Genomic DNA, 23,596 nt, shown 5'->3' on the forward strand with positions numbered 1-23,596 from the left:
TGTAGTCTCGTGTCTGTCCATGCTAAATAAAATAGTGAATTGGCAGTTGTCTGATCTGATGAAATAAAATCATTCATCTTTCTCATGCGGAAAATGTGTGACTTTTTAATTTTTTTTAAATGTGTGTGTGTATGTGTGTCTGATATCACTGTGAGCAGTGATAAGCTAAATATTTTCCCTTTTAAACCCCATATTATTCCCTTCAAAACCCTATCAAAATACATAATTCCTTTAGAAAACAGACCACACTCCCACAGCGCTTTCACGTCTCGAAATCTCCCAAACTGATTATTCAGCCTTGATATATTCTCTCATTTAAACGCTATTTTAAAAAGAGAGAAATTATCATAATTCCCCACTAATTACAGATGTAAGAGTATAACTGGCACCTTAGCAACAGAATTTCTTACAACCCATGTGTGCATTTCTAATGTTACCCCAGATAGAACATAAAACATTAATGGGGGCAGGATTCTTTGCAAGCTGGTGATGAAATTATGGTGTAACCTTTATCAATGTACCAGAGTCTTCATGGCAGCGAAGCAAGGATGGATATCACAAAACAGCTATTCTTACTGCAAATGTTGTTATGATGACAAATCACAAAGAATGAAATGAAAAAAACGAGAAAAGTTGGTAAAAAATAAAACATAAAATGGTTTTCCTCTGACAGATGTGAAGAGCACAAGTCTGCACTGGAGTGTCATTGATAGATAGAGGGCACTCACAATCTCAGAATGACCTCGTTCTTGTTGAGAAAACACAAGATTAATGTATATTTTACACATCTTCGGCATGTGCATTTTGGACAATAATAAACTTTATTCAGAAATGAGTTGAGACGTGACGTACTCTGGAAATATTATTCATTTTAAATGTCTTATATGCATGCAAATTGATCATCCTTGGCAAGAAAAAAATTGTGAAGTTGAAGAAGATCAAAAAACGAAGACCCCGGTAACAGGATGAGAAAATCAGCGAGAGCAGTATTCACTTTGACTTGGCAACAGGGCAAGAGGTGGTTCTATCAGTTGTAGTTAGTTTCACACAGTCAGAGGTGTGCAATGGATCTAAGCATGAGCTCGAATCAGAGATTTAATATAATGGAGTATGAAACTAAAATGTCAGATATGTGATCTAAAAATTCATGCTTTGATATTTCAACATTTCTCACAATTTGGCTCAGTAATTAAAGATGTAGACAACAATGCATTGAAATACAGTAAGTATCAATTCATCATATTTATATATTGTAAAACCAGATAAATGTTTCCACTGTTAATTCAGAGGGGAAAAAATAGTTTATCGAAAAAATGTTGTCACACTATATGATGTAAGATATCAGTAAAACCTCCTTTAAATAACTTTTTGAACATTTTGAAATATGAGAAAATCATAAAACACAAAGCAGAAATGTTAAATAATAAGAATACACTTTAAAGTTTTAGGCTGAGATTTATTTATTTTTTTGAGAGAGAGAGAGAGAGAAGACTTATATGCTTACTAAAGCTGCGTTCTTTAGATTAAAAATACAGTTAAAACAGTCATTTTGTAAAATATTATTACAATTTAAAAGAACTATTTTCTATTTGAATATATTTTAAAATACAATTTATCAATATGATGACAAAGCTGATTTTTCAGCAGTCTTAAAATCCGTCAGTCTTCAGAAATGATGCTGATTTGCAGCTCAAAACACATTTATTGTTATCAATTATTATTAAAACAGCTCAATATTTTTTTGTGGAAACCATGATACAATATTTCCTTTGATGAAGTTCAAATAAACAGCATTTATTTGAAAAGGAAATATTTTGCATTAGTGTAAAAGTGACTTTTAATCAATTTAAGTATTAAATTATTAGTATTATTATGTTTAAATAAAATAAATACTGACCCCAACATACAGCATATATTTAAATGCATTAACTAATATGTTGGCTTGCCCCAATGTGACCAAAAAACACACACTTCAGCCATTTCCATTTTTTATAGCTACTTGACACCTGTCTGAAAGTGTGCTAGATATCAAACAGCAACAGAATAAATCTGCGTCTATTCTAATTCTAATTCTAAATCTAATTCTAATTTTAGTTTGAAGGACAGAATTCACCCCCACACACAAAAATATAAAACATCTTTGAACTAGAACCAACATACAAAACCACAGCCAGAGCAACAAATATATTTGTGTAATTGGACTTTAGACTCGAAACCCTGTTGTTTCTGCGAAACAGCCTTTGTGACAACTTCTCAGTGTGACAACTAGCCCCGGTCTCCCTTATACAGAGGTGCAAATCAAAACAAGCTAATGAGTGTTTTTACAGCAAAAGTCTCGATTTTTTTTTCTCTCTTCTTCTTCTTTTGCAAACAATGGTCTTAAAGATGAAACCTCATTATACATGTCCAAAGCATAAACGGATCAGGACAAATGTGGCAACAAAGTTTCAACTCGGGCAACATTCCAGCAGGTCTGATGCAACAGGGCTGCAACAAGAGTTACATCTCCATAGTGTAATATAGTGTCCTTCCTCGTCGCATGTGGTTAAATAGTGCTTTACAAGGGTCTCTGTGCTTAGATTTGTGCTTCGATAGACAGCCAGTCTGGTTTTGGCAATCTGGACCCACTTTAATAATCACCCGAATTTACTTATCCTCTACATCTGAAAAGGAAATGCATTTATAAAACGCGAATGCGCTGAATTTCAACCAAAATCAAGCGGGACGTCACAGAGTTTTGCTGACTGATATACGGACTCGAGGTTGAAGTTCGGATTGAACTCGTGCCGTTAGTTTGGACTCTGCTCTGAGGGGCGCGGCGGCGGATGGATACGGGCTTATGTGATGCGGTTACTGTTTGGTTTGACGTGATACTCCTCTGTTCTCCAAAACTTTTGAACGATTTATCGTGTAACCGATCAGTCTCGACATCAAATGAAGAAGAGTGAGACAATGTTCTGCTAAATTGAAAACGTGAGCTCCTCTACTGCGGTTTACTGCGCTCACAGAAGCTTTTCAGACCGGACCACCTCAGCACGATGGAGTAAGTGTCAACTTCCATTCAGACTTTTATATGAGCTGCAACTTCCTGTGACAGTGTATATCTCAGTTTAACTAGTTTTCAGAGTTTCTGAACTAGAAGAATAACTTGGAGAAATGAGGTTTAATCGTGATGTTTATTATAACTTACTTTGAAATTGCACTTAAAACTGAGTTTCTACATACTTTCTCTACTGCCAACAAGCTTCTTTTTGAATAACATAGTGTAATGCTCTATTTTCCAGCACTTTTGATGCCTTTGAGTGGGTTTATAAAACACAATATAGCTTTATTGTTTTTAATTACAGTATAAACTACAGTATAAACATGCTTTTGAATTTTGAACTGTAAAAAAAAATATTTTGTAGTCTTTATTCAATATTTAAATGCTTTACTTTCACCTCTGTTTCACATTTGGCACTCAACATGACTAGAGGTGTCATATTACAGAATAACAAATGAGCTCTAGCAAAAGGTCAAATTCAGATTTGAGGTTTAGATTTATTTGCATTTAAATGATTAAAACATATTGCACTCTATCCCACCAATTCATTCAATTTAGATTAAAATAATTGATTTATGTATTGATTCATTTTCTTGGTATGACCCTGTGTTTTTAGTAAAAAAGAAGTTACATAAAATAAAATAAAAATGTTTAAGCTTGTGTTTTATTATGATTTTTGACACCTGGAAGGCGAAATTAACAATTGCATTTTAATTTCTTTTTTTAATTTTCATACAGGTTTCAGTTTTTCGCATCTCTTTCCTATATGAGGCATTTCTTCGATTCTAATGCGCTGTACGCGATTCACCATTTCAACCGAAATACAGCAAATTGTGGCGGCATAGATTATTCCCAGAAACACTCCCCTCATTTGCACAGCCGGCTTAAGAGCTCCCTCTTTCCTACTGGCTAACGAAGGCCAATCAGAGGCGGAGGGAGGAGTTTGCACAGACGTAGGACTAAATTGGTAAGCAGTACGACACTTTTATTTTGTCCGATTGTTGGTGGGAACCGCACTGCAGCGCATGTGTTAATGGCGTACAGTAAGTAAAGCAAATATTTTGGTGATGCACGTCGTTTCATCTTTTTTTTTTTATTATTTATTACTGCAACTTGCATGTATTGTTTAACAGAACCACTCATAAACCATTTGCGCAACCATGCATGTTGAAAATATTTCATCTTTATGTTCACCTAATGCTTTTATTGAATTGACTGGATTGTTTTTCTTTACAGATTGGATGACAAAAACTTTTGACGCTTACCCAAACTCAACTTCCACGGAATCCTCTCCTGGTTCCTCTATCCCACCTTCACCTCTGGAGCATGATGTCCAAATGCCCTCCGACTTGGAGGTTATGACCACTCTTCTTAAAGAAGAACTGGCTCAACTGGAGGATTATTACCTGTATGAATCGGCACCTATGAAATTGGAGAAATGGCAAAAATGTGACAAAAGCTTACAAGCTATGGCTACACAGTCATACTATCAGTTACCCTGCGCTTCGTACAATGTAAACCAACCTGAAACAAATCCCAGGCTGGTTTCCCTGGCAACTGGAGATCTCGACCTCCGGGGCTTCTGTGGGGGCTCCGTGAGCCGACCGAAAATGTCTCGCCCTGGCCCCTACAGCTACATTAGGACACACTGCAATAGCCAAAGAATATCAGCGAACGGATGTAAGGACGTTGAGGTGTTTGAGAAGGAAACGTGGACTTTCAAAGGGAGTCATTCAGGTTACGCAGAGCTGGCTTTCGACCAGTGCTCTGTTGACAAATCCTTCGGGAAGAGCCACGCGAGTGCGAAGAAGGTTCGAGAATGTGCCATACTGTTGAAGGAAGAAGAGAAAAGTTGCTTCTCGGAAGACGTGTTCTACCGAGCGGAGATGATGAGAAGTTACGATCTCGGTGGCCCCCTGGAGCCCCACCACAGGCGGGAGGGCCAGAGCCACGGGATGAAGATGCTCGGCCACGACGGGATCTCCATGCCCGTTTTGCAGAGCGCCGAGAGCGAGAGCTGTCAGCCGTATAAACAATCCGAAGTAGCCGAGTGCTACTTTCATCAGATTACTGCCAATTTAGAGCCATATCACGGCTTCATGAATGAAATCGATCAGCCAATCAGAACTGATATCCAGAACAATGACTACTTGCACCACGAATGCCTTGGGGATCAAAGCTTTGAATGTCTGTCTGGAGACAGTGTCGGGTCCTCTTTGGAGCTGCCTGTCCAGAAACCGCTACAAAGGTCACGGGAAAGTCAGTGTGTGTTTAAACCAGATGTTAAAGTAGGTTCCTCGGAGAGAAACCATGGAGAACGCAAGCAGAAGAAGAGGGATCAGAACAAGTCTGCTGCACACAGGTACCGTACCCACCTTTTTGACTTTTCAGTGCTCAGCTAGATCATAAAAAGTAAGCATGTTTGCTCTAAAACGAGTAGAAAAAGCTGAACCATGTTATTTTATTCCACAAATGTTGCCTAAAAACAATAGGTACCGTCAGCGTAAGAGGGCGGAGCAGGACTGTTTGGAGGAGGAGCTTCATGGTTTGGAAGGGCGGAACAGAGAACTTCGGGACAAAGCAGAATCTGTAGAGAGAGAGATTCAGTATGTGAAAGATCTCCTGATTGAAGTCTACAAGGCTCGCAGTCAGCGCTTAAAAGAGGATTCCAGTGCCTAAACCATCTCTTACCAGCATTTCACTTATACCAGGCTCTGACAGCATGTTTGATGCTCTGAATAGTTAGTAAAAAAGCATAAAAAACAAGAGCTCATGTATTAAAACGGTTGTGTTTTTCCAAAGCGAAAGCCGCATGGTTTTATGAAACTGAGAGCATAATATCTGAAGCACTGTGATGATAGCCTTGAATACATTCTAATGACCTAGCTTGGTATTTCGATTTACAGCGATATATAGCTGCCCGTCAAGATTTGACTGAATTTCACATGGGATTTCTTTAACCCTACTGGTTTGTTTTAGTGAACACAATCTGTGCTACTTTTATTGAAGGATATTCTGTACAGGCTTGCTCCGTTCTTTATTTATCATGAAAAGTCATGCAGCACAACATAATGAGAATTTGTAATAATGTAGCGACATGGTCAAAATTCTTATTGTAATAATGCAAAGCACTGCAATGTAAAATGTCACTACCTTTTTATTGTCTGTCTTTCTTTTTTTTTTTTTTGCTTTGTGTTTCCTTCTACTTCTCCTTTATTTGTGTAATATTATATTTAGAATACAGGAGAAACCGCTTTTGCAGTTCTAATTAAATTGCTTTAAAATATATTCTACATGAAGGTTTATAGCATATTAATGACTGATTTTTTTCGGCTCAGGTAATGGAATGCATGTCTAATACATTGAAAAGCATGTTGGGTTACAATTTATTGCATGACCCAAAATATGAAATGAATGCTTTTGTGCATTATGACAATATGTAGAATTTTTTTTTTAATTTTCCCCATTTGTTTTATTCTCATTGACATAGTGCTTTATAAAAAAAAATATGTGCTTTGTTTATTCTTTTTTCATTTAGAATCAGTGTATGTAATCAGTATGAGATATAGATTGTTTTTATGCAGGTTTGCGGAAAACAATCACTGTTATTTGCTACAGGACTTTAAAATTCTGAAGAATCTGAATGATTTCAACTTATTTAAACAGGTGCACATTACTAAAGTAGTATACTGTGCCTCTGAAAACAGACAAGCGTAGCAAATCTGAATGCATTTATTTCTGCAGGTTCTAATGTGTTTCAGAATCTACCAACACTTGATTAATAAATACAAATTATATTGTGCAGTAATTCTTATTTTTGGTTGATTCAAATGTCAATAAATGATTCTTAAATATTTTACGAATATTGTGATGAATTGCGTTTGCTTAAACACACATACACATGATGATAAGTGTGTTCAGAGAAAAAGAACAGTATATCAAAATAAACACCACTGGGGGGAAAAAAGACATAATTTTTCCAAGGGATTTAAAGGCAAATATCCGAAACCGATTTATGAAATTCCACTATAAATATTACAAATCTATAAAAACATTTTCTAAACATTTTAAACAAGCTTTTGCAAGGAAGGGTGATGCATTTTTTTTAACTATGTGACCTGAGAAATTCACCAGTCGTTCACCAGTGTTAGCATTATTAAGGTATATTGTGTTTATTATTGGTGTATACTTTTTTAAATGTTTAATTTTCATAGCTACTATTATTATTTACATTTTTAACATTCAAACATGCTTACAATAATGTTCGTCTTTCGATCAATCGACGGCAAACTGCTGTCGAGCTGGTACTTTTTTAAAAGCTATTGATTCTGTTTAACCTATTATAAATATGATTTCCCCATCAAACTTGTGTCACGTTAGACGTGTGGCTGGCTGTAATGTGTGATGTGGCCTCACGATGGCATCAAAGGAATAAATAAGACGGCAGGCAGCGCTCTTCCTGTTATTTTTGCCGAGAAAAACTCAGCCGGTTTATTTCTGCATCACAGCGCTCACAGCCTACATACTGCATTACAATAAGCCTAATAGTTGATGAAAAAAACATAGTTGGAGAAAAATATTATGTGAACCTCTAATTTACGACGGATTTCTGCAAAAATCGGACGTAAAATTGGGTCTGGTCTCATTCTAAAACACTGCAAAAATGTTGTAAACAAACATTAAGCTATTTCGAATACGGTTTACACGAAAATACTATCTACTAGCAATTTCTAAGGTGAAATGTTGTTTTCGAAGGAGACTTTTTTAGTGTAGAAATATCACGAAGGCAAATAACAAATTTATGTCTTTTTTCTCCACGTGATAAATCGCTAATGTCCTCAAAAAAGCTTATTAGGAATTACCTCAAAACGAGAAGTCTTTAATTAGGCAGAATTCAGCTAGTCATTTTTAATGTGGCGAAATCCTTATTTTTGAACTAAATTGATGAAATGCACAAATAAATCATTTATGTGACCATGGACCACAAAACCAGTTATACGGGTCAGTTTCATGAAATTGAGATTTATACTTCATCCAGCTGAATAAATAAGCTTTCCGTTTATGTGTGGTTTGTTAGGAATGGGCGATATTTGGTTGAGATACAACTATTTGAAAACCTGAAATCTGAGGAAAATCGCCTTTAAAGTTCAAATGAAGTTCTTAAGATTGCATATTACTAATCACAAATTAAGTTTTGATGGAACATGATATTTTCTAAATATCCTAATGATTTTTGGCATAAAAGAAAAATCAATCATTTTAACCCATAGGATGTATTTTTGGCTATTGCTACAAATATACCAGTGCTACTTCAGACTGGTTTTGTGGTCCAGGGTCACATATTATGAAATAATAAAATATACTTGAACTTTTTACATGAAAAATTAACTGATATGTATTAAAAATATGATGATAGCCAGGACAAGTTTACTGGCCCCTGGGTTCACAAGATGGCACAATACCTTTTTATTTTTTCCACTTGTACTGGATGGTGCAACTCATCCTGTACATGATGAACTCATATTCAAATGTATTATTTATCAGTTCTTAACCGGGGTGTCTTGATACCCATCCTCCCTTACTTGTTTAAAGCAATCGTATTGCTAAGCCAGAGAGTCTGTCTAGTATATAATCATCCACAAAAAAAGAGAGAAGCGATACACAAATTGCAAATAATTGCAAACATTACAAACTGTCTATTGCTTTTTAACTCTGAAGATGATAAAACAGGTATTGTACAAGCCGTAACATATTATTGGAGAAATATATTCACATTATCTTTGAATAATATGTCTTTCCCTCAAATGTGCATGAGGAAGAAGAGCATGATAGATTATTTTTTATTTTAAATCCTAGCCCCATTCTTCATGTTTAATTCCAGGCACACCATTTACAAGCAATAGTGTAATTAAAATCAACATTTTCTTTCTTGACGCAAGTGCCAGTCTTTTGGCGGCTCACACCTGCCGTCTTTATTTTAATAGGCACTGTGGGATGTGACTTCTGAAGGCATACAGCTGGGGAATGCAGAGCGGAGAACGATGTGCGTGAGAAGCTTAGAGGCGTTACCTTGTGGCCCTCAGGGCAAAGGGCATTTCACTCAGCAGTCTGTTTACCTTCCAGCTGATCATGCTTGAAGGAGTAGAAGAAACTCAGCCTGACAGCATTGGCATCGCTTCAAAGTGTATGCGTGTTCGCAGGGTTGGTAGGATACATGCCTGTTTAGACACACCCCACGCATCTTTCAATAGAAGGCTGATATCGCCTACAGTAAAAGTGATTCTTATTTGTTGGCGCTGGAATTTGTCAAGGGATAGTTTTCACTCTTAAAAAAAAATGGTTCTTAATTGGCATCTATGGTTCCTTGTAGAATCCTTTACATCCATGGGAACCTTTACATTGCACCGACGGTTCTTTATAATAGGAAAAAGGATTGTTTCGATTTTAGAATATTAAAATGTTACTACAAAAACCACAAATACTCCATTTTAGAATCTTTTTTTTTTTTTAGTGCCTAAAATGAAAATTCTGTCATCGTTTAGTGTCCCTCATGTCTTTACAGATCAGTATAATGTTATTTCTACTGAGGAACACAAATGGAGAAATTTTTAAGAATGTGCTGGTTGCTCTTTTCCAGTTCCGTATTTACTAATACATTATTAAAATCAACAGATATGTCTGTTAACATTATTTAATGAACCTGAGCAGTTTTTTTATGAACTAACAAAGATTAATCAATAAATGTATGGACATTTAAATATAAAAAGAAATGTACCATAAATGCACTTAATATTGTTAATTTTAGTTGCATTAACTAACATAAATTAAACCAATTATAAAGCATTCCAAAAAATAATTTGTTAAATGAAATAAAAATAAAATAAAAATATTAGATATTGATATAATTATTAGAAATGGTACCTTGAAAATTTAACTGAAATAAGTTAAGGCTGAAGTACTAAAAGGACTCAAATTTTAAAGTAAGGCCAAATTGAATAGCAATAAATAAATAAATACATAAATAAATGCATAAATTACGAAACTATATATTGATATAAACATTAGAAATTTTACCTTGACATTTTAACTGAAATTTGTTAAAGCTGAAGTGCTAAAAGAGCTCAAATTTAAAAGAAAAGTTAAATAGAATAAAAATTTAATAAATAAATAATTTACCAAAAAATTTTATATATATATATATATATATATATATATATATATATATATATATATAAAATAGAATAAAATTTAAGTACCTTAAAATTTTACCTGAAATCAGTTTTAAAAGTAAAGCTTAATTTAATAACAAATAACTTAATTAACAAAAAAATTTATATTGATATAAACATTAGAAATGGAACCTTGAAATTTTTACTAAAATTAGTTAAAGCTGTAGTACTAAAAGAACTAAATTTTAAAAGTAAAGCTAAATAGAATGAATGAATGATTTAATTAAGTGATATTGATATAAACATTAGAAATGGTACCTTGAAATTTTAACAGAAATTAGTTACAGCTGAAGTACTAAAAGAGCTAAAATGTAAAGGTAAAGCTAAATAGAACAAACAAATAAATACATCTAAAATAATTGATATTTATATAAACATTAGTACCTTGAAATTTTAACTGAAATTAGTTCAAGCTAAAGTGCTTAAAGGACAAAGATGTAAAAGTAAAGACAAATAGAATAACAAACAATTAAATAAAAAAGTGGGTCCCCAGGACAAGAGCTGACAAACACTCGTCTATATCCTATAATCCAACTCAAACAACAGCTTTGTATGAGCAACAGAGAAAAAAGTCATCAATCACTGAAGCTCTTCCCCTCCAGCTGTGTGCGGATCAATGAGTCTGTGAGTCACTTGAGAAGCCGGATCAGTCTTCTCTCATGAACTCTCAAAAACTAGAGCGAGGGCGGATGTCAGGATTTTCAGTGTGCGATGTCTTAAATACCAGAGCTATTGTATGACTTCTGAAGGCTTGTCGCACATGAGTCATATGAATAACAATTATGGTTATTTATATCATTCCGGTAGCCCTACAAACGCTTTTTATAATCACACTCTGTGAAATATATCTTCCACATAAGAAAAAAAGGTGAGCAAATGTTTAAGATAAAAATGTCTATTACAGACTTGAATGCATACAGTACATACAACACAACAGCAATAGTAGAATATATAAGAGCTTTATTATTTTCCCAACATATATATGTATATATATTACAAAAACTGTAACCATAGCAAGACTGATTCCCTCCCCCTCTCTCTATTTCTCTCTCAAACAGGGTCAAGATGAAAACAACAGAGCAACCAGATAATTACACTGGTATCTCATCTGTACAAACTTGCCCCACAATGCCTCTGGCACAGACCTGCGCAAGATATGACTGATGGAAATCTCATAATTTAAGTTTATGAGAACTCCTCTCTCCAGAGTAATGCGAAAATAACTCCTGATACTGATAATACAAAAATCTCTTCTGTATACGGAAAGATAATCACCGATGTGGTGAGTTTAAACACCTTGTTTTGTATTCTTTTTACAAGTCATTGACATTTTGTGACCTGATGCTTCATAATCTGCAGTATCCGACACATTTTTTACTTTGATACATCATGCATTAGCTTAAAAAAAGTAACATTTTCGTCTTGTAACTTACCACATATTTAATACAACCATAACTCTTATACAAGATACTGTATTAACTAATATGAGTACACATAAAGGTATTTATAATTCAAACAAGATAGATGACCAAAAATAAGCACTTCTAATTCATACCCACTACCTTAACACATTATATGTCTATGTTTACACATATTTGGAAAAAAAAAGAATCGTTCTTACAATAATACATAAATGAAGCCATAAATTAATCATGTACATACAGTACAGCACCCCTATTATATTTATTATTCAAGATATATACTTCACCCTCTGTGTCCCCGTGTAACATTAACAGTGTTACATGCCCGTTGGTTTAATAATGTAAAACAGAAATGAGAACAATCACAACATATGAATTCTAAGATATATTAAAGAATATTACTGTTACCTATTACAAAAATATGCTAAACACCATGTTGTTGAAAACACCTTCTAGTCCCTGATACACAAAACTATTGATTGTGTTTTTATTCTATTTTAAAGCTTCTGACCTCAAACGCTAGCATATACATAAGACAAATCATCATAAATGTTTCCTAGGTTTTATACCACTCTAGTAAATAAGATATCGATAAACACAACCGTTAAAACGTTTGGAGTCAGTATGATTTTTTAAAAATAAAGAATTCTCTTATGCTGACCAAGACTGCTATTACTTAATAATAATAAAATAAAATAAAACAGTGAAATATTATTTCAAATTAAAATAACCATTTTATATTTTAATTTTTTTTTAAGTATTTTATTCCTGTAATGCAACGCTGAATTTTCAGCATCATTACTGCAGTCTTTTGTGTCACATGATCCTTCAGAAATCATTTTAAGATTTAATAGTTTCACAGCTTCATATTTTGTGAAAACCTTTATACTTTTTTTCAGGAGTCTTTGATGAATATAAAGTTCAAAAGAACGGCTTTTTTGTAACATAACACGTCTTTACTGTCACTTTTGATCAATTTAATGCATCCTTGCTGAATAAATCTATTCATTTCTACAAAAAAAAAAAAAATCTAAATCTTACTAACCCCATATCTTTTTCACTTGCAACTTTACGAAAGAGAAAATAACATCAGCAATATGTGTATATATTGCTGTAAATGCCATTATTTTAAAAAGAAAAACACATGTAAATGACCTTTCTTCATGATCCGCTTGCTGCCTGCCCCATAAATTGGCTGTAAAAAAAAAAAAAAACGCGTCTCTGTGGTCAGCCTAGGGTCCGAGATATGCCAAAAAAAACAATCGGTGCTACCAACGATTCCACAGCAAAACAAACAGTGTTCCAACCAATCACCCTCAGGGGGTTGGTGTTGTGGACTTTCGTACTGGTGCAGGGATGTGAGGGAGGCGGAGCGAAAGTCCACAACACCAACCCCCTGACGCTGATTGGTTGGAACACTGTTTGTTTTGCTGTGGAATCGTTGGTAGCACCGATTGTTTTTTTGGCATATCTCGGACCCTAGGCTGACCACAGAGACACTTTTTTTTACAGCCAATTTATGGGGCAGGCAGCGAGCGGATCGTGAAGAAAGGTCAGCTGAATTTGACACTTTATGTTTCAGCCTAGAATCGCTGATACAACCTTTAACACAAATAGATAAAGTGCTATAAAAGAAAGACTTAACAGTGTCTTTTAGATGCTTTCTTTCCACTAGTCTGAAAAACACTTGACATGTGCATTAAAGACAGTGTTTTTACCTGCAGTGTCTCTCCTTAATCAAAGTTTAATTGTTGGCAGAGTTACTGTATTTTGCCATTGTACGCCAGTACATAACCATTACAACCTCCTCAATATCAAAACTATTTGCTCTTGGAGCAAATAGGAACTGTGGTATTTGACCGACTCGTAGGTCTTACCACATTTTTCTACTCAACATTTTGCTACTCAAATGTAACTAACATTGGAAGTTTCACAGAAACCAGCTAATGGGCAACCATTGTGTTTTTGTTCAGTGATACATCTCGATTTTCACCTCAACACTGAACGAAATCTACAGTTGCATAATACATAGCTTTACCATGCCTTGAAGACTATATCCTGTACATTTTGTCTTCAATGGCTGGTAAAAGCTTGTATTGACTCAAAAACATTTACCGTCAGTTAACAGCACTCCCTGGCTTGACAGAGAGAACAACTTTTGCTAGAAGCAGCCGCTCATGTAGTCAAACTGCTTCTGAATCACGTTGTTTCTATCCTGAAAACAATTCAATAATCACACATTTAGAAATAACTGCCTTGAACAAAATGTATCTATACAAATGCGTTAATTAACGGGTTAAAGGTATATTAAAATCATCTGCACACACCTTGACTTCATTTGACTGAAAGAAGGCTGCATGGTCACACAGCTTCGAATCGTCACTCTGGCGACCCTTATCCTATACAAAGAAAAAAATAACAAAAGAGATGAAACTCCTACTGAAGTGAATGCTGTTAGTGGCGTGTGCGTTTCTCATTCTCACCGGAGCATGTAAATAGCACTCCATTTGAAGGAGGCACTTTAGTGTTTCCATCATCTGCTCCTTGCGAAGGGTGTGCAGTCTGACCCATCCAGCAGACTCACACAGCTCCAGCTCCCGCACCGTGTGGTTAAGGGCTACTGCCGCACACTGCAGCGCACTGAGCCCTGGGAAGAAAGAATCAATGTTCTTTACACGTGGTAGAAACACGCTTCTAATTAAACATTTAGTAGATGCTTTGATCAAACACAAGCTGAATGTGAAAGCTTATGAATTAAGCCAGGGTCCAAAATTTTGCACAGTTTGACTGCTAACTTTGTCAAGAATTACAACATGTTGCATAATATTATATATATATAGTCAAATGTTTTTTGAACAGATGTTTAATGTTTTTTAAAGTAGTATCTTCTGCTCACCAAGCCTGCATTTATTTGATCCAAAGTACAGCAAAAACAGTACAGGTTTGAAATTTAAAAATGAAATGTAATTCAATTTATTCCTGTGATTTCAAAGCAGATTTTTTAGCATCATTAATCCAGTCATATGATCCCTTCAGAAATCCTTCTAATATTCTTATTTGATGCTCAAAAACATTTAGTATTATTATTTTGTTCAAAACATGTTTTTTGATGAATAGAAAGTTCAGAAGAACAGCATTTATCTGAAACAGAAATCTTATGTAACATTATACGTCTTTATCATCACTTTTGATCAATTTAAAGCCTCCTTGCCAATTAAAAGTATTAATTTATATTGAAAAAAAAAATATATATACTGACTCCAAGCTTTTGAATAGTATAGTGTATAATGTTACAAAAGCTTTGGATCTTTCTATTCATCCAAGAGTCTTGAAAAAAAAGTACTTAACAGTTTTAAATATTGAGAAAAATAATAATAAAAATGTTTCTTGAACAGCAAATCAGCATATTAGAATGATTTCTGAAGGATTATGTGACACTGAAGACTGCAATGAAAATATTTACATTTTAAAATAAATAGAAAACTGTTATTTTAAATAAAAACATTTCAAAATTTTACTGTTTTTGCTGTACTTTCGATGGAATAATAAGAAGAAACATCTTTAAACATCTTACTGTTCAAAAACTTTTGACTGGTAGTGTATTTAAATTTTTTTGAACAAATGATGCTATATAATTACTATATAATTACATTGTCATATGGACTATGCAAATAAGAATATGCAAATAATTAGCTGATTGGTAAGACATACTGGTAGCTGGTTAACATACTGTAAACTAACTATAAAGCATTTTTGGTCACACTTTATTTTAAGGTGTCCTTGTTACATGTTACATGTGCGTACCATTAAAATAACAGTTAATAATGCACAATTACATGCAAGTAACCCTAAGCCAAAACTTAATCATATAGTAATTAGTATAGCCATATAGGAAGTACATGTAGTTAATTAAAATTACTCAGTACTTAAATGTATAATTACACTGTAACAAGGACACAACGTGTAACTGCATTTTTTTATGCATACTGTTAATTAAAATGGTAACACTTTACAATAAGGTTTATTAGATGACATTAGTTACCTACATTAGTTAACATGAACAAAGAATGAACAATACTTCTAGCATGTATTACTCTCAGTTAATGTTATTTCAGCATTTACTAATGCATGATTAAAATTACAAGTTGTGTTTGTTAAGTAAGTTGTATAAGTAAGTTCAGTATAAGACTGAAAGGAAAAGGAAAGGAAAGGAGGTGACGTGAGGCCAAGTATGAGGCGGAACCAGCGGAGGCTCTGGGAGGCCGGGCGGAACCAGCGGAGGCTCTGGGAGGCCGGGCGGAACCAGCGGAGGCTCTGGGAGGCTGGACGGAGCCATCTTGGCCGGGGAATCAGGCTTGGCGGCCATCTTGGCCGAGAACTCAGGAATGGCGGCCATCTTGGCCGGGGACTCAGGAACGGCGGCCATCTTGGCCGGGGACTCAGGAACGGCGGCCATCTTGGCCGGGGACTCAGGAACGGCGGCGGCCATCGTGTGTGCAGACTCTGGCGTGGCAGCCATCTTGCGTAGTGGCTCTGAGCTGGAGTTAACAGTGGGAACATTGTTGTCCTCTTCTTTGATTCCCACAGTAAAAGGAGAGCCACTCATTTGCAGAGCAATGTCAATGTAAATTTGTAAAGTCCAGTTAGGTGCAAACATGGGCATGAGTGAAGCCAATGGCTCTAAGAGTCCTCCACGGAAGAAAATCATCAGGCAAGCCTCATCCATAGTAGACTGATTTGCCAATTCAATAAAGTCCATTGCATACTCCTCAACAGACCGCTCACCTTGTTTGAGACGCATGATCTGTACTGTAGAATTCATGCTGGAACCGGATGACACCATACTAGCTGCTGGATCCTTGTAGTGGCGAAGTCTTCTGTCACAAGGACGGTCGGAGACGAGCGGATCCATTCGCAGCATTTATTAGATAAGACAAAACAAACACACAGGGGCAGGCAGAAATCATAGTCAAAACACAGGCAGAAAGGTCGGGGCTGGCAGCAAGAATCAAACACGGGAGGGAGTCCAGGAATCAAACACGGGAAAACAAACACGGGAAGAAACGCTCAGAAATGCAGCCGGGGCAATACAAGACTTCGCAAAGAGCTAGGTGTGAGAGTGGCTTAAATGCAGTCCTAGAAATGAGGTGCAGGTGTGAGAGGTAATCAGTGCAGTGAGAAACAAGGAGCAGGTGAATGCAGTGATTAGTGCAGTGGCTTGTGGGGAATGAAGTCCATGATGTGTAGCGCAAGAGTTTATGATGACAGGACGACTCAATTCGTGACAGTTAGTTAGCTAATGCAATAACTAATGTTAACTAATGGAACCTTGTAAAGTGTTATATTATAATATATATTTAGAACTGGGACTTTTTCTTTAATTTTATACTCTGCAAACAAACTGTCAAATAACTTTTAGCTACTAACTCTAAATCTCTAACCATTAAACAACATTATGTTTCGCCGTAATGCAAATTCTGATTCCGACAAGATGTGACTAGTACTGCCGGATTATTGCCAGGTGTAAGCAGCAGGAATGCATGCCACTTCCTTCACTGCAGCTAAAACTCATAAAAGATTTGGAAAATGCCAACTTGATTTGTGAAAACAACATAAAAAGAAAACAATCTGTTTTTTTGCAGAAGCAATATCATCAAAGCAGCAACCCAGATAGCAAGAACGTTTGGGCCAAATGTGGCTGATAGCTGTCACATTAGGCCTACGTATGGGATGGCGAAACACATATGGGCCAAGCTTTCACCATATATGTTTTGCCATGGCTTTAGAATTGGAGTGAATTTTCTTTTAAAATGACTATTTGTATTGAGGTATATGGCCCATGACCGCACACAACCTGCTATAGTATGTGTGGTAGGTTTGTGGCAATCCACTTTGTCTCTTTTCTTATGCCTATTGGTGGATTACTAAAAATTTGAAAATAGACCAATTTGGTGTTTGCAAACAGAGATGACGTTTTTGTGGGCGAAGCCTATCTAATGTTGTCCTATCCTAAGAAACCACACATCAATGGAAAGCTTATTTATTTAGCTTTCAGATGATGAAATCTCAATTTCAAAAATTTGACCCTTAAAGTAGTTAAGAGTAGTTCACTTTCAGAACAAGAATGTTCATGTCTTTCTTTCTTCAGTCATAAAGAAATGCTGTTTTTTGAGGAAAACATTTCAGGATTTTTCTCCATATAATGGACTTCTACGGTGCCCCCGAGTTTGAACTTCTAAAATGCAATTTAAACGCAGGTTTAAATGGCTCTAAATGATCCCAGCTGAGGAAGAAGGGTCTTATCTAACGAAACGATCGGCAATTTTCTAAAAACATTTACAACTTATATTTTTTTATCTCAAACGCTCGTCTTGCCGAGCATTTTAAAAGTTCAAACTCGGGGGCACCATAGAAGTCCATTATATGGAGAGAAATCCTGAAATGTTTTACTCAAAAAACATAATTTGCTTACGACTGAAGAAAGAAAGACATGAATATCTTGGATGACAAGGGAGTGAGTATATTATCTGTAAATTTTTGTTCTTAAAGTGAACTCCTTTAAGACTTGTTTTGTGGTCCACAAATATGGTTAAACAAAAAGGTTTTTGGTGTATCAGCCACATTTGGTGACTGGGAACTGGTTCCGTAATGCACATTTACATTATTAGCATAAAGTGAACAAAACTGAACATACGGTACCGTTTGCATCCCTTTCCTCCAAATTAATATATACGCCATTTTTCATCAAACCTTTCAGGACCTGCCAAACAAAAAGATATTTACAGTATGAGTGAATGAGTAGAAGTAAAACTCTAATACTCTACCATAACAAACAAATTTACCTCCAAGACTCGAATATATCCATTTTCTGCACTGAGATGAAGACATGTTTTTCCATATCGGTCCTTCACGTTGATATTTGCACCAAGTGACACCATATCAGCCACCATGAAGTGTTGATTCTTCTGTGCAGCAAGATGAAGGGAGGTCTGTGGAAAAAAAACAGGCCCATGCAACATTTATGTGTGTTTGTCAAGTGACTGACACTAAGAGAATATGCATGTATGATTGTCTGTCACCTTTCCCTCTGAATCTTTGAGATCTAGTTTCTTCAGAGCCGCCATCCTTCTGGCAATAACATACACGAGGGATCTCTTTCCCTCCTCAACAGCTCTGTGTAAAAGACTGTGGAGAGAAAACGAAAGCAGTTACTTTCCATCGCATGATATGTTTGCTTTTCAATGTCATGGTATTGATAATTACAAACAGCTGTGTTCAATGGGTGGAGTACCAGGTCTATTCCAATGAAAGGAAAACCCTGCATCGCATTTTAATGCATTTGACAACATTGTAATTTCAGCTGGTGTAGCCTTTCAGGATGTTTGTTAGGTTTGCGTGCGGCCATTATCAATATCCATTGTTCAAGTCATTCATGCAAGAGGGCTTGTTTGAAGACCCTCAGCGCCATTTTCAGTGCTTCAGATTTCAACCGGGTTCCCATTAATCTCTTTTATTCTGCTCTGCTTGAGAACTTAATAATGGGGTTTGTCATAAAGTTGGGAGTGGGAAACTAATGCAGCCGCTTATTGAGCAAGACAGCAACGATGGCAGACCCACTTTTGTTCTTTCTGTATTTCATAAAAAGTTTCAAGTGATAAAGGTGGCACTGCAAAAGTACCCTTGCAATTCTTGGTACTTGAAGATTATTTTCAGAAACTGTGTGCATTTTCTTCATTTTTATAAATTACAGCTGCCTTGGAAAGATTACTCATTAGGACCTGCATGAAGAAACCATCTGCAATGGCTTCAGTGAGTTCTCGAAGTAAAGTAAAATGATCTTACATTCTTCCGTTTTCATCTACAGCAAGAAGCTCTTGGTCAGATATCTCTTTCAGCAGATTCTCTTCTCTTTCCAGTTGAGTCCAGAAGAAGGTCATATTGCTCCACTCCTCCTGCTGAGAATGTGGCCATGGTGGATAGGTCATCTTTTGAGAAAAAACCTCCCAGACTTCTGGGTTTGGACTGGCGTTGAATGAATCTTGTGGGGAGGGCACCTGATATTCACATGAGTTGGCAGGAGAGCAGCTCATTCCATATAGATCATAGCTATCTGACTCATAACTGCTATGTTCTTCCTGGTTCCCCAAGAATAAATCAGCACCCTGGCTGTAACTTGGAGACGGGTAGGAGCTGGACACAGAGTGGACAGGGGAGGTCTCAGAGGGTGCAGAGTAGTTTGGAGACAAAGGCATTTCATTCTCCTGCCCTGAAGGGCTTGTGTTTGGTAATCTGTATGACTGACATGTCTTAAGATCCTCCTCCAACACTTCTACAATAATCTCAAGATCCTCAAGACTTTTTGTTTGATGTTTCTTCTGTAACAGACATGAAAAATGTGTCACAACCTGTCTTTCTAATGCCAAAGAACTTACCAAACAAGAAGCTAGTTCTGCAGTGGCAGAAAAAAAAAAAAGACTTCCCTCACCAGAAAACATCTCCGGTTTCCACTTGTGTTAACTCGTTTCTTATCTCCTTTGGACCAAAGACAGTGCTAATTAGAAACACAGTGAGGTTGAAATGATTATGCTGACATTTTATGTTTCCCAATCTTACCTTTAGATGCCTTAGAATGTTTCTCCTATAAAAACACAGAGTCAGAACATGACGAGCATGCATCAATAAAAAAAACTGTAAGACAAAGAATCATACCTGCAGATCTTTAGGGTCAACACCCTTGGCTAGCCGTATATTTTTGAGCATGTCCCGTACTGGCATTCTCACTCGAACTCCGAGGTATTTCTTTTCAGAAGTGGACTTGTGTTTTTTTGGTCCTAAAGGAACACAGGCCTGTTAGTGAGGTGGCAAGCTTACTACGAAACTGAATCCTTCAATCCTATGCCGAAAAGTGATATATCTAACATGATCAAACAGCACGCAAACACTGATCAGATTTCAGCCAGAAATGTATTTAAATTAAAATCGATCATAATTATGCTCATTGCTAAATGTGCACAGAAAACACATTGGTACAGGTAATAACTTCCATAACAAGACCAGCTTATAGGATCAACATCAAACTCTCAGCCAACAACTTGGTCAAATTTACATTTATTCATGTTTCAGAACTCGGTCCTGAATATGTGGATGATATTTAATATAAAACAGGCAGATGAAAAAGAAGAACAAAAACATAGCGCTTTAAGGCATTTTAGCTGTTTTATTAACTTTTGAGTTTTCGTTTAGGATTTATAGCCTTTTATGTCTATTTGGCCATGTCCCTTTTTCAAAATTGACCCTGTTATAGCTAACCAAAGTGTAAAGTTCATTATTTTTATAATAATTATTCAAGAGAGTCCAGAGAATTGAACTGCAGTGGTTTTGTTCGAGACTGAGCGAAAAATCTAGGACTAGTTCGTAAACTTAATTTTTTTAGATATTCCTGAATAATTACTGAACTATTTGATTGACAGTTGTGTTTTTTGAGGCAAAGATGTTCAGTATGAGGATATCTATTAAATGTCCTCATAAACACTTGTGTTACTTTGGACAAAGACAGCAATCGGACTAACTGGTGCATAGTTATAACCGTTTTTATGTTTTTTCCCTGTTATAGTGCCACCAAGTGTTGCTTTTTTTTGTACTGTGACCTCCGATTGAGCTCTTACATAACTGCTCCAAGTTTGGCAAAAATATCTCATTCCATTCAAGAATTATAGGCATTTTAGCACAAGCGTCTCCGCCCCTTGCAAATATTTTGGCGTCCCATGGCTATGGTTAAACTTTTTTTTTTTCTCAAACGGTTTGGTTAAATAGGGTAAAAAACCTAGGACCAATTAACGAAAATAGGTTTTTCAAAACAATCCAAAATGCAGGGAAATTTTGCCAGGTGCCATCAAATCTCATTGCATACTTTCGATCGCTATAGCTCCACCTTCAGGCCGATTGAGACGAGCCTTGGTGACATTGTAGATGTGTGAGTACTACCATTCTTTTAAGTTTCAAGTCTCTGCGACTTACGATTTAGTCTGCCCGATCAGTTTTAGCTGAAGAATGCTGGCCATTCTAACAATTACAATAGGGTTTCAGTGCTACACGCTTGAACCTCTAATATTAATAAATGGTTTACATACATAAATATGCAGACAAAATATACAGACAAACCAGCTAAACACTAGCTTGGCCCAGCAGAGAGACAAAAACCAGATAATACCACATTAAACCAGCTAAGACCAGCACACCAGCTCAGACTGGCTTAAACTGTTCCCATTAATCTTCTCCTGGACAATGTTCTACCCACCTGTTTGACAGCTGTTCTTGGCTTTACTGCCCCGTGACGTTTTTTGGGTCGGTATCGGTGGATTCGGTCTATTTGCATTTGAAGGAGGTTCTGCTGTCAGCGGTGACCCGTCGCACGAATAGTCGCAGTGTTCGGTGGCTTTAGGTGGCATATCGCGCTCTGTGGCCTTTACTTGACTGCGCACCATCCTGATGTCCGGTTATAAAGCTGACTATAAAGTGCCAAGGGTTCGAACGGTTATGATAACAAACGCAAAATAGCCGTGGAATGGGCTGCTTGCCTGCTAGTCCTTATTCAACAGGTGTGTCGTGTCAGCGGTGGTTTGTTTTCAATACCTGATTAGAGAAGGCGGGCCAGGTACTGCATATTTGGAACTCCAGCTGAACTCACCTGAGTTTTAACATGCGAGAACAGTGAACCCATGTGGAGCAAAGCTGATTAGCCCAGGATGTGCTAAAATTTTACAATTTCTCTGTAAAATATCACAATATTCCAATTATTGTTGTGTAATATAATACCCTGCAGAACATCTATGTTTTATTTCTTCCCATCCAGTACATCTATATATTTCATTAATTGTTTTGATATAGTTACAATACCTTGGAAGGTCTCCACTTTATTGTAAATCAATCAATAAAAGCATTCTAGATGTTTTTTAAAACATTTCTTTAACTGCATTCTAGATGTTTTTAACATTTAAAAAAACTTTTTCATGTTAGTAGACAGATTACACTTTCACATGTGACCAACAATTCCACAACAAATATAAAATATCATAATGAAATATCATCAAAATATTAATCTGATGGAGTTGACACATCTGACGGTGGTGACCAAAACCTGAACCTTGTAGTCATTTGAACTATCAAATACATTGAATCAATTAGATACTGTAATAAAACAACCACCACAAACAGTGATTATGTTATTGTTAGCTTTTTTCAACAGTCACATTTAAGTATTTTGATATATCATTGGAACACAAAATCTTACAAAAATGACTAAATATTTCAAATAATTTCTTCAGACACTGGAAGATGGTGTTGACATATCATGGTTTTGACGGAAAATATTAACACTAGAATTTAAAATATTCTAAAACTATACAAAATTTAGCAGAGCCTGTGTGACATTGATGTACTCTGCAGAAGATTACTGTTGCAAGTGAGTCCTTTAGAGTGACAGCTGCCCATGATATTCCCTGACTTTATTACATTTTAATTAATGTCTGACGGTGTTGACAAAAAGTGAGGACACAACTGCGTAACCTTATTAAACACACGTGTCACTGAAAAAAACACTTTGCTTTTTAATATGATATTATCAAGTGTTGCTTTGATAAAACAAGGACTTTTTCATCATAAAAAACACTTTTTTTACCCACGTTATGGCATATGAATGAATAAACCCTTCTCTGTGGACACACTGTTTTGATGTAGTGAGAATACAATAAGTGTCATAGATGTCACATAATAATTATAGAATTGAACTGAAGGGGATAATTGTGTTAAATACATGCTACTATTAATCCCCATAAAATTACAATTGAAAATATCTTATTTTTAAAACTAATAGCAGTTATAATTGCTGGACATGTTTTGCCCCA

The 23,596-nt window shown here is 35.9% G+C and overlaps 2 protein-coding genes across 2 annotated transcripts; one reads left to right on the forward strand and one right to left on the reverse strand.

Annotated features, from left to right (window-relative positions):
• The first annotated feature begins 2,575 nt into the window (after positions 1-2,575).
• atf5b (activating transcription factor 5b) lies at positions 2,576-6,902 on the forward strand. The gene is made up of 4 exons (XM_073817723.1): positions 2,576-3,043; positions 3,782-4,010; positions 4,280-5,405; positions 5,536-6,902. Exons 3-4 carry the CDS (start codon positions 4,285-4,287, stop codon positions 5,720-5,722), a joined length of 1,308 nt encoding a protein of 435 aa, XP_073673824.1. The 5' UTR covers positions 2,576-3,043; positions 3,782-4,010; positions 4,280-4,284; the 3' UTR covers positions 5,723-6,902.
• Positions 6,903-11,215: 4,313 nt separating this feature from the next.
• On the reverse strand, positions 11,216-22,274 carry LOC141285463 (uncharacterized). Its single transcript, XM_073818473.1, has 11 exons — positions 21,991-22,274; positions 20,403-20,524; positions 20,307-20,331; positions 20,179-20,225; positions 19,536-20,068; positions 18,773-18,878; positions 18,536-18,682; positions 18,393-18,453; positions 14,177-14,340; positions 14,021-14,092; positions 11,216-13,908 (listed from the first exon to the last, which is right to left on the reverse strand). The coding sequence occupies exons 1-11, from the start codon at positions 22,175-22,177 to the stop codon at positions 13,855-13,857; spliced, it is 1,518 nt and encodes a 505-aa protein (XP_073674574.1). The 5' UTR covers positions 22,178-22,274; the 3' UTR covers positions 11,216-13,854.
• Between the last annotated feature and the right edge of the window lie 1,322 nt (positions 22,275-23,596).

The sequence above is a fragment of the Garra rufa genome, chromosome 14, assembly GCF_049309525.1.
Source record: "Garra rufa chromosome 14, GarRuf1.0, whole genome shotgun sequence".
Classification (NCBI taxonomy): Eukaryota; Metazoa; Chordata; class Actinopteri; order Cypriniformes; family Cyprinidae; genus Garra; species Garra rufa.

Coding starts and splice junctions, on each gene's coding strand:
- LOC141285463 (XM_073818473.1), bottom strand. CDS start 22,177: ATGGTGCGCAGTCAAGTAAAGGCCACAGAGCGCGATATGCCACCTAAA. Junction 14,093..14,176: donor AGTGCTATTTACATGCTCCG/GTGAGAATGAGA, acceptor TTCTTTGTATAG/GATAAGGGTCGCCAGAGTGA. Junction 13,909..14,020: donor TTCAGTCAAATGAAGTCAAG/GTGTGTGCAGAT, acceptor AATTGTTTTCAG/GATAGAAACAACGTGATTCA.
- atf5b (XM_073817723.1), top strand. CDS start 4,285: ATGACAAAAACTTTTGACGCTTACCCAAACTCAACTTCCACGGAATCC. Junction 5,406..5,535: donor AACAAGTCTGCTGCACACAG/GTACCGTACCCA, acceptor TAAAAACAATAG/GTACCGTCAGCGTAAGAGGG.